The sequence below is a fragment of the Pieris rapae genome, chromosome 4, assembly GCF_905147795.1.
Source record: "Pieris rapae chromosome 4, ilPieRapa1.1, whole genome shotgun sequence".
Classification (NCBI taxonomy): domain Eukaryota; kingdom Metazoa; phylum Arthropoda; class Insecta; order Lepidoptera; family Pieridae; genus Pieris; species Pieris rapae.
The window spans coordinates 3,335,510-3,350,325 of NC_059512.1; the positions used below are offsets into that span (position 1 = coordinate 3,335,510).

At 34.0% G+C, this 14,816-nt stretch overlaps 5 protein-coding genes across 6 annotated transcripts; 3 read left to right on the forward strand and 2 right to left on the reverse strand.

Annotated features, from left to right (window-relative positions):
- Positions 1-48: 48 nt before the first annotated feature.
- On the reverse strand, positions 49-1,024 carry LOC110995143 (PRKR-interacting protein 1 homolog). The gene is made up of 3 exons (XM_022262158.2): positions 822-1,024; positions 562-741; positions 49-457 (listed from the first exon to the last, which is right to left on the reverse strand). Exons 1-3 carry the CDS (start codon positions 921-923, stop codon positions 215-217), a joined length of 525 nt encoding a protein of 174 aa, XP_022117850.2. The 5' UTR covers positions 924-1,024; the 3' UTR covers positions 49-214.
- Positions 1,025-1,250: 226 nt separating this feature from the next.
- On the forward strand, positions 1,251-4,107 carry LOC110995142 (enolase). 2 transcript variants are annotated; one of them, XM_045627922.1, is made up of 8 exons: positions 1,251-1,411; positions 1,529-1,624; positions 1,717-1,911; positions 2,115-2,367; positions 2,575-2,771; positions 3,153-3,401; positions 3,472-3,623; positions 3,702-4,107. In XM_045627922.1, exons 2-8 carry the CDS (start codon positions 1,553-1,555, stop codon positions 3,883-3,885), a joined length of 1,302 nt encoding a protein of 433 aa, XP_045483878.1. In that variant the 5' UTR covers positions 1,251-1,411; positions 1,529-1,552; the 3' UTR covers positions 3,886-4,107. The 2 variants fall into 2 exon arrangements, with proteins under 2 accessions (XP_045483878.1, XP_022117849.1); XM_022262157.2 differs by having other exon boundaries at positions 1,271-1,411; positions 1,526-1,624.
- Positions 4,108-7,211: 3,104 nt separating this feature from the next.
- On the forward strand, positions 7,212-7,665 carry LOC110995117. The gene is made up of 2 exons (XM_022262123.2): positions 7,212-7,431; positions 7,517-7,665. Exons 1-2 carry the CDS (start codon positions 7,306-7,308, stop codon positions 7,646-7,648), a joined length of 258 nt encoding a protein of 85 aa, XP_022117815.1. The 5' UTR covers positions 7,212-7,305; the 3' UTR covers positions 7,649-7,665.
- Positions 7,666-8,372: 707 nt separating this feature from the next.
- On the reverse strand, positions 8,373-10,448 carry LOC110995138. Its single transcript, XM_022262151.2, has 5 exons — positions 10,187-10,448; positions 9,696-9,846; positions 9,005-9,147; positions 8,741-8,926; positions 8,373-8,661 (listed from the first exon to the last, which is right to left on the reverse strand). Exons 1-5 carry the CDS (start codon positions 10,377-10,379, stop codon positions 8,480-8,482), a joined length of 855 nt encoding a protein of 284 aa, XP_022117843.2. The 5' UTR covers positions 10,380-10,448; the 3' UTR covers positions 8,373-8,479.
- A 1,557-nt stretch (positions 10,449-12,005) lies between these two features.
- Positions 12,006-14,662, forward strand: LOC110995127 (THO complex subunit 5 homolog). The gene is made up of 5 exons (XM_022262139.2): positions 12,006-12,245; positions 12,327-12,464; positions 12,532-12,822; positions 12,901-13,240; positions 13,383-14,662. Exons 1-5 carry the CDS (start codon positions 12,147-12,149, stop codon positions 14,585-14,587), a joined length of 2,073 nt encoding a protein of 690 aa, XP_022117831.2. The 5' UTR covers positions 12,006-12,146; the 3' UTR covers positions 14,588-14,662.
- Positions 14,663-14,816: the final 154 nt, after the last annotated feature.

A 14,816-nucleotide genomic window follows, 5' to 3' on the forward strand; every position in this document is an offset into this window, starting at 1 on the left:
AGTGTGTATTTATAAAAAAAAATTGGTTGTATATTGTCGTAGACATCATTTTATTTTTAAGTTCTCTGTATAATTGTTGTATTTATACAAAAATTCAGACAGTTGATTGTTTACAAATGGATATTAATATGGTAATTATAAATCATATAACATATTAATAAAAGTTTACAAAGAATGATTATGGCCACTTTCACAATCACTTCACATAATTAATTTAAGGTTCTGTAGTATTATCAGTCTTTTGTTTTGAGTTGAGTGAAATGTCTTCTTCTGAATTATTACTATCACTATTAGATTGTAAAGATTTTTCATCAGCAATATTTGTTTTTGGTTGTTCACCTTTCATTTTAGTTTTTTGTTTCCTTTTTAACCTTTTAGCTCTCTTTTTAGCAGTTCTTTCTTCTGCTCTACGTTTATTTTCCTCAATTCGATTGTGATATGCATCATCAAGCTTTTCCTACAACAAAAGGGGGGGGTCTTTAATACATTTTCTCTTTAATTTTAAATACTTAAAAATTGTTAGTGTTACTTAAATCATATTTTAATTTAATAGTAGTGTACCTTTTCACTTTTTTCTTGTATGAATTTTTGGCGTGCATACTCCTTTCGTCTAAGGTGCCTATATACATGAAATTCTCCCGAACCCGCGCCGGCACTAGAACCCATTACATTACGAACAAAGTCAGGTGGTGGAGCAAGTGACTTATCTTTCCGTCTTTCTGGTATCAAAACCGGCTTCTCCTAAAAATATAAAAATAATTAGACTTGACTACGAGCTAGCTTTGCTAGTAGCATGAGAAAATACAAACAATTATACATACTGGGTTTTTCATTAGTTTTTCAAGGCGAAGCCGTTGTAAATCTGTAGCATCTTTAACAACAATTGGTTTTTTTTCTTCTTTAACGCCGTCTTTTACATCCATTATTTTTAAAAACACACTATCCTTATATTCTAAAAGTAATTAGATATTTTCACAATTTACAAACTACATGAGACCAAAAATCATTATTGACAGTTGACCCTTTATTTTAATAGGGACAGCAACAGTTGGTTGTCTATGTCTATTCTGATATTGAAATATCTTACGCCAAATTCCAAAATAAACTTTTATACAGATTCACATGTAATTACAAACTGATGAAAAATACTTAATATTGCGAGTGAAATTAGGTGCACTTTTACCTATAAAATAAGGTGGATGGTTTCTAATCACGCTACACGTATATAATTTTTACGTTGACGATTTTTATTCGTATTAGCATCTGTACCTTTTCCGATAGTACAGAAGAACGTCTCTAACTTCACCTTGTGAAGGTCAAAGGACAGTAGCCGGCGAATATCAGTGGAAATAGCACTTCTTCGGCAAAGGTTAAAGAAGTCGAATTAATTAGAAGCGACTGATTTTATTAGGTAAGTTCTGAAATTTATTACCGGTAAACATATAAATAATAAAGTAGTAAATATGTAAAATATAAATAGAAAAATAGTATTACCTAACAATGGATGCAACTTAATTTTTTTAAGCAGGTGTCCATATTTCACACTTCCAAGATGCCAATCACTTCGATTAAAGCTCGTCAGATCTTCGACTCTCGCGGCAACCCCACAGTCGAGGTTGACCTAGTATGTATAATTTGACCTTGTCTAAATTGAAGTTTGTTTGAATATACAAATATAAGTACTACTAGTTACTAAATATAAGTTAAATTCGATAGGTGACTGAGCTGGGGCTTTTCCGAGCGGCTGTACCGTCTGGTGCGTCAACGGGTGTCCATGAAGCCCTTGAATTAAGAGACAATGTGAAAGGTGAATACCATGGGAAAGGGGTTCTGACTGCAATTAAGAACATCAATGAGATAATTGCACCTGAATTGCTTAAACAAAGCTTTAATGAGACCCAGCAAAAGGAGGTAACTAAATATTTTAATGCAATTATCTAAATATTTGTTATTAACAAACTTCTTCTAATAATTCCTGGTTTACATGTTTTTTTTTATATATAAACACATAAGACCATAAAACTTAAAATGTCACAAGGCTAAATACAGAATTGATTGAATGATTAGGCCTTTACAGTGGTAATAGATGTTAATATTTATAACATTTTTTATAGATTGATCAGTTCATGATCAAGCTTGATGGCACTGAGAATAAGTCTAAATTTGGTGCAAATGCCATCTTGGGTGTCTCTCTGGCTGTAGCTAAGGCTGGTGCTGCCAAAAAGGGTATTCCTCTTTACAAGCACATAGCTGATTTGGCTGGAAACAAAGACATTGTTCTTCCAGTCCCTGCCTTTAATGTCATTAATGGTGGATCACATGCTGGAAACAAACTTGCTATGCAGGAGTTCATGATTTTGCCCACTGGTTTGTATTTTATCTCAAATGAAAATACTGATAAGTTGACATCATATAATATGTTTATCAGTTGTATATCCCAATCAATATAAATACTTTAAAACTTACATCATATATCCTTATCAGTTGTATATAATAAACAAATTATTTGTATTTCTTGAAATATTTTTTGTGTAAATATTATTGATTTAGGTTACTTATCATCATATTTTGCAGGTGCTTCATCATTTAGTGAGGCCATGCGTATGGGCTCAGAAATCTACCACCATCTGAAGAAAATCATCAAAGAAAAATTTGGCTTAGACTCAACTGCTGTTGGTGATGAGGGTGGTTTTGCCCCTAACATTCAAAACAATAAGGAAGCTTTATACCTTATTCAAGATGCTATTCAGCAAGCGGGCTACACTGGAAAGGTATATATTTCATAAAACACTTCAAAAGTCAACAATAGTTTTTTTCTTAAACTACAGTGAGAAACAATTATGCGTGGAAAATGGAGTTCATATATGTAATGGAGTGTTGTTGGCCTAATGGCTTGGTTAAGGTTGTTAAATCCTGAAGTTGTGCATTTGAATAACAGCTGTTGACCAATAATTTTTCCAAATATTAGTAATACATATTTGGAAAAACTGGAATGGGTTAAAAATACCTAAAAATCTTATGTTTGTCAGGCACAGGTCTTGTTTCTGGCCTATTTGGAAAAACGAAATTATCACTAAACAGATACAGATATCTAAGGCAAGACTAAGGTTTGCACCACTGATTTTTTTGTTATACCTAGTTACTGTTTTCAGATTGAAATTGGTATGGATGTAGCAGCATCAGAATTTTTCAAGAATGCAACATATGATCTTGACTTCAAGAATCCCAAGTCAAACCCTGCTGACTATCTCTCATCAGAAAAATTAGCTGATGTGTACCTTGACTTCATCAAGGACTTCCCCATGGTCTCTATTGAAGACCCCTTTGACCAAGATGACTGGTCAGCTTGGAGTAACTTCACTGCCCGCACATCAATCCAAATTGTTGGAGATGATCTCACAGTAAGATCCTTTTAAAAGCTTTGAATACTATATACAATGAAAATTATTATATTTAACACTGTCTTTATAGGTAACAAACCCAAAACGCATTGCAACTGCTGTAGAAAAGAAAGCTTGTAACTGTCTTCTCCTGAAGGTCAATCAAATCGGTAGTGTCACTGAATCCATTGATGCTCACTTGCTGGCCAAGACTAATGGATGGGGCACAATGGTTTCTCATAGGTGAGACCTGCTTCATTCTTCATTTAGAATTGATTTCCTTTTTGTATAGGAAAATCTAAATAAAATAAACATTGACAGGTCTGGAGAGACTGAAGACACCTTTATTGCTGATCTTGTTGTGGGTCTTTCCACTGGCCAGATCAAGACGGGTGCTCCATGCAGATCTGAGCGTCTGGCCAAGTATAACCAGATTCTCCGTATCGAGGAAGAACTTGGTGCGGCAGCCAAGTATGCTGGCAAGAACTTCCGCAGACCGGTCTAAACTCCTTTACTTTGTTTAATCATTGAATATTAGTGTGGCACAATAGTGGTACTTTAAGTATCAACATGTGTATTCCGGCATTATAACAGACTTAGATCTTATATTATTATATAGAAAAATTACTTCTCTAATTTTTTATTGTGTAGAGTATGTGATGTATGTATGATTATTTATTAATAAGTTTTAAGTGTTTTCAAAAGTCAATAAAGTCTGTATTATTTATGTGCGTTTTTAATTCTGTGACTATAAATGTATTTTACAATGATAATGCAAACACAAGATAAATAAAAAAGAGGACGTCCGTGGTTTCACAACTGAAGGTTAAGGCACTTTTCGTCGCGCACTAACGCTATGTGGATGCCCAACTGCCCACTACATTATTTCCGAACCAATTCTACTTAGGCCGTTTCTCCAGTGCTCCGGTCCGGCTAACGTTAATTATCGATCCGATTTAGAAACACAACAGTGATTATGTACTTCTCGATAACTTGCTAGATCGGAACGCGGTGTTTTATCGGTCGGAAGTGATCGACAGTGATGCCAACTTGTACAAATTTAGGGGAAAACAAGACGTCCAAGGGTTTTTACAGGGGGTACAATTTTTTAGTGGACTTTTTATTCTATACAATAATTTATATTAAGCTTCGAACGCAGTCAACAAACTAAACCAATAGAAACTCCAAGCCTGTATACAGCTTAAATATGGAAAAACAATATTTTAATACGACCGAATAATGTATGAAAAGATAATGACGAAAGGGCAAAAAATTCTCAAGAAACGTTAAGAAAATCTGAATTCGAAGAAAGAAATGTTAGAAATAAAAAAATAAGAATCGTTTCATGTCATTGTTATTATCATTAAAATTATTCGATCGATTCGACATTGATTAATATATTATATAAATATGTAAAATGTACTTACATAAACACAACATCTATTATTTACTACTTCAACGTATTTTTAATTCATATTTAAAATTACCTCTCAAACCAAGTGTACAACAAAAACTTTGGGGTTTTTCGGTCTATAGCATCTTTGTCGGTTCGGATATAGTGGAGAAGTCTTCCGATATTTTTCTCATGACTGATTCTGGCTTATGACGCCGGACCTGAGCAGTGGAGAAAGAGCCTTAGTAATATATAAGATCATTTCATCATCGATTTGTGTAAGCGTCGAATTAAAAAAAACATATTGAATACGTCAGCAGTCGTCGTGATTTGGTTAATATACATATTAATATTAACAAGATTTAAGTAATTCTTAGGAATCCTATAATATAAGATAATTTGTATTTAGGCTGCGTCTATACATCCGTCAACCGCTCTACCCTTGCGTACCTAAGCATTTTATTCCATTTATTTCATATTCATTTTATTCCCGCCTCCGATTTTTATATACACAGTAGGGGTAGGGCAGACAAGTCCAGTTGGATACTGGATAGTGGAGTGCTTTGATTCGGTTTTGGGTACTTTTTGGATATTAAAGTATCAACAGACTTTATTGTAGTAAGAATTAAATAATACAGAAAGTTGCAAACAATAAAATACAAGTAGGTACTTATTAGGAAATACAAACGAGTAGGAATCGATAATTACAAAATTTTCGGAACCCTGTAATCTATACTGACAGACTTATAAACTGCAGCATTACTTTGATCGATTGTTTTTTAAATTAGTATGCAAATTTTTCAGATTAAATTATATAAATATGGAGAGACTGGACAAAAATCAGAATAGAACTGCAGTAACACAAATGAGTATAGTCGGGAAAAGAAAATTTACTCGTAGTATCAGATTTGCGTGTTTTAAAAAATTGATTTTATTGATTTTTTATTATTTTGACAATTTAATTAATGTTACCAGCGATTTGTTGGGTTAGCTTTTTAACTCATCCAGAGTTTTTGAATCATATTATGGATACTTCGTCCGAACAAGATGCTCAAATTGTAGCATTGGTGGCTTGGATCAACGAACGATTGGTAGAAATTTAAACCGGTCAAATCAGTTTCTAGAATATACAGAAGGTTTGTGGAGACAGATTGTTACTAAAGGAGACGTGGTGGTGATGACCGATTTATTGTTACAACTTCCCTGCTAAATCGCTTCCTCACGTCCGTTAACATCAAAGCTTAATGAAGTGCGTGGAGTAAACCTTACTACTTATTACTTACTGCACGAACAATAAGAAAAAGGTTAAAGAAAGCGGATATCACTTTTAGACCAGCAAATGGTTCAAAGGTGTCTGTGGCTCCCTGACAAGCTCGCTTAAGATTTGCGCGATTAATTTGACAGATGAGCAATGGGCCTCCGTATTGTTCACAGACGAGTGTAGGACATGTTTATATGGTGCAGATGGTCGCAGAAGAGTCTATTGTCGACGTGGGGAGCGATATGCTCAAAGTTGCATTGAGGAGCGTGTTAATTTTGGAGGCGGTTCGTGCCTGGTCTGGGGTGGCATATCGAAGAACGGGCCAACAAAACTTGTGTTCATAGACATGGTCCATCAAAACGGTAGTAGAGGGGGTTTGACTGCACATCGCTACATAACAGAGATCTTAGAAGATCACGTGGTGCCTACATGGGATTTATAGGCGAAAATCTTACTTAAATGCAGGATAAAGCCCGGCCGCACGCTGCTGCATAAGTTCGACAATATTGCGAAGAGGTTGGGATACGTACAACACCCAGCCCGGATCTAAATCCCATTGAGCATCTTTGGGACAATTTAAAAAGAGAAATCCTGTGCCTACGACAGTGACACAACTAAGAACAGCAATCTCAGAAGAATGGGACAATATTCCGCAAGATGTTTAAATTACCATAATCAAATCTATGCGCAACCGATTAGAATCCATAATAGGGGCACGTGGTGGTAATACGCCATATTAAAATATTAAAAAAAACCTTGCATAAAGCTTGTCTATTGTTAAAACCAATTTTTTAATTAAACTAATTTTCTTTAAATTTCTGGTTTTCTTCAAAAAAGTTTAAAGGTCCTTTTCAGTACATAAACTGAAACTTAAGAATATAACCCTATGCTGTTTTAAAGTTAACGAACCAATCTAGACAGTTCAATTTAAATCTGTGTAGAATGTTTGCATAGTTGTTTAAAATATTTATTTCAAAGTCGTTTTTTTACTTTGATGCAGTTTATGAGTACGTCAGAGTATAATCCAGTGATAGCCACTGCGTTATGCGTTGAATTTATTTCAAAACTGAAACTTTTTGACCTAAATTGAAATTATGCCTCTAAAAATTTTCAACAGGCAAACAAACAGCTTTTTTTTCTTTGCAAACATGTTCTTATTTTAAGGGTGTTAAATTGTCAACGTCACGTGTCTGCAAATGTCAATTATCTGTGTCATTTAGAAAACAATTGGTCTAGAATCTGCATTAAGGAAATAAAATTTGTAGTAAAAAATGGTTCGGATAACAACGATTCTATCTAGGGTTCCCGTTATTAAATTCCGCAAAGGTGGCGGAGGTGGATCCCACGCACCACCTGCAGCCGCCACAGCAGCTCCTGCAGCTGCTGCGCCTCAGGCGGTCAGTATCGCGACCTTATTTCATAATCAGATATGTCTAACATAACATAACGTAACATGAATGAAGAATCGTTTTTTTAATACAGTCTCCTCAAGCTCAACCGAGTGCCGCAATGAGTACTGCATCTATATCAGACATAGATCTTCCTGCTCGCTACCGACGTCTGCCGCTCTCCCAGGAAGAGATTGATCACATCAACGGCGGCGGAGTTGTTTAGTGCACAGTTACTTCTTAGATTTAGTTACTTTATTCCTAATAGAAGTAATATTTCGATATTGTATATATAGTAGTTGTAGAATGTATTTTTAAAGTAGCATATGTAGTCTTTTTTTGTTATAAGAAGCATTTAAAATTTGTTTTTTTAACTTCACCTTGACTCCATTATTAGGTAATATTATTTATTGTTTTAATTATTGTCATACTTGATTATGAGTAATATTTATGTTGTGTTTTTATTAAATATTATTATTAACTAAGAGGTGTTTTTAATTTAGTGGTCCAGAATGCAAAATATTGCATTTTATATATTTACAACTATGAAATTAAAAAATTGAGACTAGCAGTTTTAGTTGAAATAGTTAACTAAAGATTAGTTAGCTTTTAAATTTTGTTAGTATTATAAAATATTGATTCAAAGCACTAGAATTGTTTTATAAACAAATACTATACTACTGCAGAATATTCCTGCAGATTTGGTTATTTTTATAATATTTCAGATAAACGGGCAATCAACTATAACTAATGAAGCAACCCCGGACATGATGGTTCCACGAGCCATAATGTTACAGTATGGAAAAAAGGGTGACATAATTGTTTTTAAAATGTTGTTACAGAAGTTAGACAATAAAAGTGGCTTAGCTGGAAAATAAAGATCTATTTAAAACTAAAAGTGACTAATGTCTTATACTGATTTTTTCTAGACCCAAAAAAAATTTAATGAATAATGATTATTAAATCTTTTAATTTGTTAGCAAGTTCTTAATTCCTTGGTGTGTAATCAACATATAAAATATATAGGACATATATTAAACTAATTACAAGAAGAAGCCTAATAATATCTAATGTTGAGCGTCTCTTTCTGGATGGACCACATCTGTGCAGCCGGCCCATCATAGCATTTATCACTATTGTTCTCAAACTTTATTATTCCATATTTGGCAAATCTATTTTTCCACTCTGCAATAGTGGTTATGTTTAATAATGCTTTCGTAATGGATTCCTTAATTGTTTCTGAAAATAATTATACAATAAATATTATTGTATAGATATAATAATATACTATAAATAATACCTAGATACATATTCATACCTGATAGTCTCGAATTAACTACTATTGGATAAGGCGGAAGACGACCCAGGGTTTCCAAAGTTATTATATCTTTTCCGCCATCATGCATATCACGTTTACAGTTCAGAAGAGTTGTTGAATCAACTGCCGCCCATTCCGCTTGCTTAGATAATACCATTCGAGCAGAGGCCAAATGTGATCCAGATTCTGTAATCATAAAAGTTATCATAAACAAGTTCTAATTTTTTATCTTATGAATTAATGTTATTTAATGTAACTACATACTTAGTAATGAGCCAAAGAAAGATGCGTTTTCGCCCTTTTCTCTCAGAGTTTTAAGAACTATTTTGCTTCCACTCAGTGAGTCCTCGTTGCTATACGCAAACGCACAACCGCGTAGATCAAGCAAGGTATTTACGTTGTGGGCCCTGTAATGAGAATGTTATTGTCTTAGGAATTACTTACACCAGAAACCGAAATTGATTGAGAAATAATAGAAGCGCTGGCCGTTATCAACAGACTGCTGATAAGAATTAATTTATCTACCTAAGTACTTCTATTTGCTTTTGGACTATAGTGAATGTTCAATGTATTTATTTATTGTTTAAATAACACCAGTTCAATGTATCTATTGTTATAAATACTTTATTGCCTCTTTGTTATAGAGATATTCATTAATTATTTCAACGAGGACGTTATCGTTCTCTCTATCTACTAAATATACTAGTATTGTGCACAAAAAAATACTTGTAAGTAGTATAAAATTAAATCTTTATATACCCGTGGTGATTAGGTATATCACCACGGGTATATAAAGATTTAATTTAATTACAGCGCCACATCGAACCCCAGGCCTTCCATACAAATGTGTGTACATAGATACTGCGCCATATCGTAGTCAGTAAATACAAGTTGTACCACACAATTTTATTAATTTCACACACATTTTAATTATTTTCATATAAAAATGACTTACCTCTTATCGCTATGTATAATGATATCTGAGAAGTACCCGGGCTTATTTTCCACATTCATTTGATGAGCGAACACTGGCGTTACTGGCAGCAGTTCCATAAACTTGTTGTCCTTCTTCTTCATGTTCATGTAGGCAGCGGCCGTCATAAATGCTGAAACAAAAAATTATTTGTAAAATAAAACCACTAATTTACTATGCCAATTTAGGTAGAAATATCAATATTTTTTTACTTTATTATTTTCGTAAAAATGTTTATAACTAGACCAGGTTTTTAAAATAAACGTCGCATCTGAGTTGTGAAGGTTACTAACGCGTAGGTTGCACCTAAGGTCGACACCTTCAAATATTTTTTAAATGTTAATTAATTATTTATAACAGGATTTACAAGACTCCAAAATTTCATAATCCATTCATATTACTTTATTACCCTTTTAGGCAGTGATATTTTAATTTCGCATAACATAAAAACGCGGGTAGTTTGTCATACGTACCAATATCAATATAATTCTGTTCAAATGGATCTGGTCGACTGGGTACTGGACCCGGGCTACGGCTTTCATATTGCAAAACGGTAAAGCAATTCAACGCTCCTTCTAACAATTCTGCAATTAACTCGTAAAGTTCAACTGGATGAGTTGGACACATATAAGTAACTAAACGTAGTTGAAGTTTATTCTCGGACATTTCGTCGTTTATTGGATACGTTACATACGTCCACAAAAGAAAGTAGTCAACAGTAAAATTAAGTTATTCAATAATTACCGTCGATATTTGCACTATCGTTAGCAAGATAAACACGTTGCGTTCACGACCTCTATGTCTAGTAGCTACAAAATACCGCTTGGTTTAATGTCGTCAGAGCTTGCACGCGGCAGATGCATGTTTATTTTATTATTAAAAATCTTACGAAAGCTGTACGAGCCAAGGCTGTACATTTTGCTCACTTAGGTTTTCTTAGTTTTATAAGCGTGATGTTTCTCTATATACGTGCCAAGGCTCATACATCATGCTCAGCTACAAACGTGAAGATTTCCAATGTATGTACGTGCCGTGGTTGTTCACTTGGATCAGTTATAAGCAGGACGATTTCCTAAATCGTCGGAGTTATATCCCGAGAGCATAGCCAGACGTCGGCACTCTCTTCGATTGTTTAATTATAATTTCATTATAATTCTATTATATCGCTCATAGTCTATTGTTATACGGAAGTGGTGAATATAAGGTAATCTACAAATCTTCTATTATTTCTACCACCTGATGACCCAGGAACCGTACAAAAGCCTTAATTTTTTGTTAGATCTATAAAAAGAATTACAAAAATTACAAGTGATTTTTCGAATTCTTGATTCAGGGGTTGTTTCTTTAAATATGAAATAACTAGAACATAAAAATGTAGTCCGAAGTAGTATTTTTAACAAGCCTCGATATTTGTTGTCGATGACCTACGCCACCTTTCCACCTATTTTTTGTTAATAAATGTGAACCATAAAAATCACTCAGTCTATTTATTATATAGGGTTGTTTTTTACAGAATAGGGGAAAACGGGCATGAGACATGTCTGATGTTAAGTGATACTGCCGCCAATGAATCTCAATGGTAGAGGGGTGGCGGGTGCGGTGACGACCTTATCGTCGCTCTAAAGAACGGGACACTTTTCGTTAATGTCTTTTATTGTGTGAGCTCGGATTCGAACCACAACCTCCGAGTTCGGAGTAGAACGCATAACGTTGGGTTTATTACATTAATATGATCATATAAGGAAAGGTTATTTATTTGATATTTTTTTTATGGATTATAAAATATATTTTATACTACTGGGTAGAGAGGGGAGAAAGCGTCAAAGCATACCTATCGCTGCCATATACGTGAGAGAAAGGAAAGTTTAGCTAGAACGCGCCGTAACGCGTTACGTAACGAAGCAGTTTACCGGCCCTAAGCCAAGGCATATATTAATAAATATAAAATTTTGTATCCTATTTTTAAAAGTCGTTAATGTTAAAAACTATTTAAGTAAAAATAAAGTTTCAAGCAGCACGGTAACATAAATGCTACAAAATTATAGTCACTGATTTAGTTGATGAATGACTTTGTGTAACATGTGGATGTTCCAGTTCAAGTTTTAACATTAAGTACAATTATTATTATTCAAACGATTATATTATCGATTAACGATATTATTCAAACGATAAACGATGATATTTACACGATTGTTTGTTTTATTTAGTCGTTACATAGGGTTTTGTTTAATTTGGAGAGATGGCGGTATATTACATAGAGGTAGACGTGGCTAGCAACCTCGTTTACTTTTTTAGTAGTCTTTGTGGCTGGTGGTCTTGTACTCTGTGGACTGTGGCCTTTGAATTGTTTGTGATCTCGTTAATGATTTCGGATTTAGTAAATAACACTCGTCTTTAAATACATGTTTTGTATCGAATATATAAAAAAATAACATGGGTAAAGATGACACTACAACAGCTAAGAAACGGCGAAAATTAAATACAAGTTCTAGCAGCGAAAGTACCAAGCTATCTCCCGGTGAAGTTTACAAGGTTAGGTAGTGAATAATACTTTGTTTTAAATTGATTTTTGTTTATAATTTAAGTTAAATTACTTTCAATATCGCATTGCAGAAAGTGGTCGATTTCGAAGAATCAGAATCTAAGCTTAGACCTGCTGAAAAGGATGCTGTTTTGTTCAAAAAGATTTGCCAAGACATCCGTCAACTTTTTACAGATATTGCAGAGCTAAAAACGAAAGGAACTGAAGAAGTAAGTTTCACTATTGCATGTAATTTAGAAATCAAATCAAATATGCTTTAATCTTTACGTTTTTTAGGCAAAGGATAAACTAAATGCTAAAAGAATTGAAGCTTCACTGCAGTTAGTTGCTCTAAAAAAATTAAACCGTTTAGAAAAAGTGCGTACTCGTGCTGGCCGAGATGCTCTGCACAAGGAAAAACAGAGGGTAGATTCAACACATTTACTTCTACAAAACCTGTTGTATGAAGCTGACCATCTCAATAAGGAAGTCACAAAGTGTTTACAATTTAAATCAAAGGATGAAGAGATTGAGCTTGTATCTGTTGATGACTTTTATAAAACTGCACCCCCTGAAGTATGTCGTCCTGTAAGTATATAAAATATTATATAGGTAAATAATTTAGTATATTATGCTATTTTATTACATTTAATCTGGTATTTTTAGGAAGTAACAAAGACAGATGAGCATCAATTGCAACTTGCAAGATTAGAATGGGAGCTTCGCCAGCGAAGGGAACTGGCTGGAGCTTGCAATGAGTTGGTTTCTTCAAAAGAAAGAGTAGCTGCTGCAATAGCTGCTGCCAGGTCTCGCTTGGATGCTCTTGCACCACATTTAAGAGATGTCCTTAAAGCAACTAAACCACTTCAAGAATGCTTGGCTTTAAGGCTTGATGACAAAAGGGAGGAATCTAAGCTGGCAACCTTATTACCACCACCATTGTTTTTGCTATATGCTAATGGAAGCGCTTATTCTGATGTTCTGGGTACAAAGAATGTGATTGTTGGTAAGTTTTACAAATAATAATTATTAATATTGTAAAAATTTATAAGTAATGAGTATGATAAAAGACATATGTATATTTCACTGACAGAGACTTGTTTGGTCACTATGCAAAATTTGTACTTGTAACGAAATCCTTATTACAGGAATATCTGGGGATGAAGATGAGGCACGGAGATTGGAACAAACATCCAATATAGACAATGAATTTGTTGTGTCAAATGATTCTGATTCAGACCAGGATGGAAATGATGAAGATCAAAGAGAGAAAAAGAAAAGGCATCATAGATCAGCAAAAATATCTAAAGAAGAAAAAGCAGATGCAAAGAAAAGGGAAGCTTTGAGAAAACATCCGCTACATGTACTTGTAACAGTAAAAATACCAGACGGCACAGGTTTAAATTTAACCTTTTCATATTTAATGCATCTCAAAATCATTGTTGTTAAGTTTACTATGGACCATCCAAAACCAATCACTGGTATATCTGCTGCTGATGTTTTAGATGGAAATTGTGTACTAAATGAGTTGTATATAGGAGATACTGGCACTGATTCACCTCATCCTGCTACTTCATTTTTACTTAAATCAGCAGGAATTTCTGAAAAATTTCAGCACATTATACCTGAAATTGGTAAACCCTATATTTGGGCCCAGAGAATGTGCGGCTTGGATTTTATGGCTGCCATTGGAAATGAACATAAAGATCTTAAAAATGTTCAGTTATGTCCCAGTTTGAGCGTAGCTACTGTTGAAAACTTTATATTTACTCTTCAAAAAAGATTAAAGGCAAGGGTAGAATTAATGAAAGAGCTTCAAGATCTTGAATGTGGTAAAATAATACCATCCAAAGAAATGGCAACTGTAAGATTATCTGGGTCTATGACTCAGTGGCAATCAGTGAGTTGGTCTGAATATATTCAAGCACCATCAACAACATTTCTAGTATCTGAAGGCTTAGTGAGCCCTGATAATATGTTGTACAGAGCTATAATTACACGTCAATCAGCTAAGCTTGTCGCTCTTGTAGCACTGAGTAGTGATTATCCAAAGAAAGCTCCACTGTTCTCCTTGACATTGCATTACAATGGCACCCACCATAGTGGTACAAATGATGACATAAGAGATATTGAGAGATATGTAAACACCAATTGGCAAAGTGATAATGTGAAGCCCAATCTATCAAATCAAATAACCAAACTGTTAACATGCTTAGACATATTGTTAGAGACAATGGGAACACAAGAGTTTCCTCCCGATAAAGTAATGTTGCAACCAGTTCGAGGAAAGAACAGAATGAAGCCATATAAATTTTTAAAACAAGGATCTGGCATTTTTGTACAATTTGAGTGAAGTGTTGCATTAGAGCTATAGTTGATTTAAAACTTATGAATATATGTATACAAATGAATAAAATTATTTTTTTAATCTCCGAATTTAAATAGACATAGACATGACATAATCAAATAACTAATTTTGCAACAGGAAATAGCCCTTTAATTATTATACCCTTATTAGGAACTACGAATCGTGTAAAAATGCGTCAGATTTTGAGATGCGGTAGTCATAAATGGCGCTATGT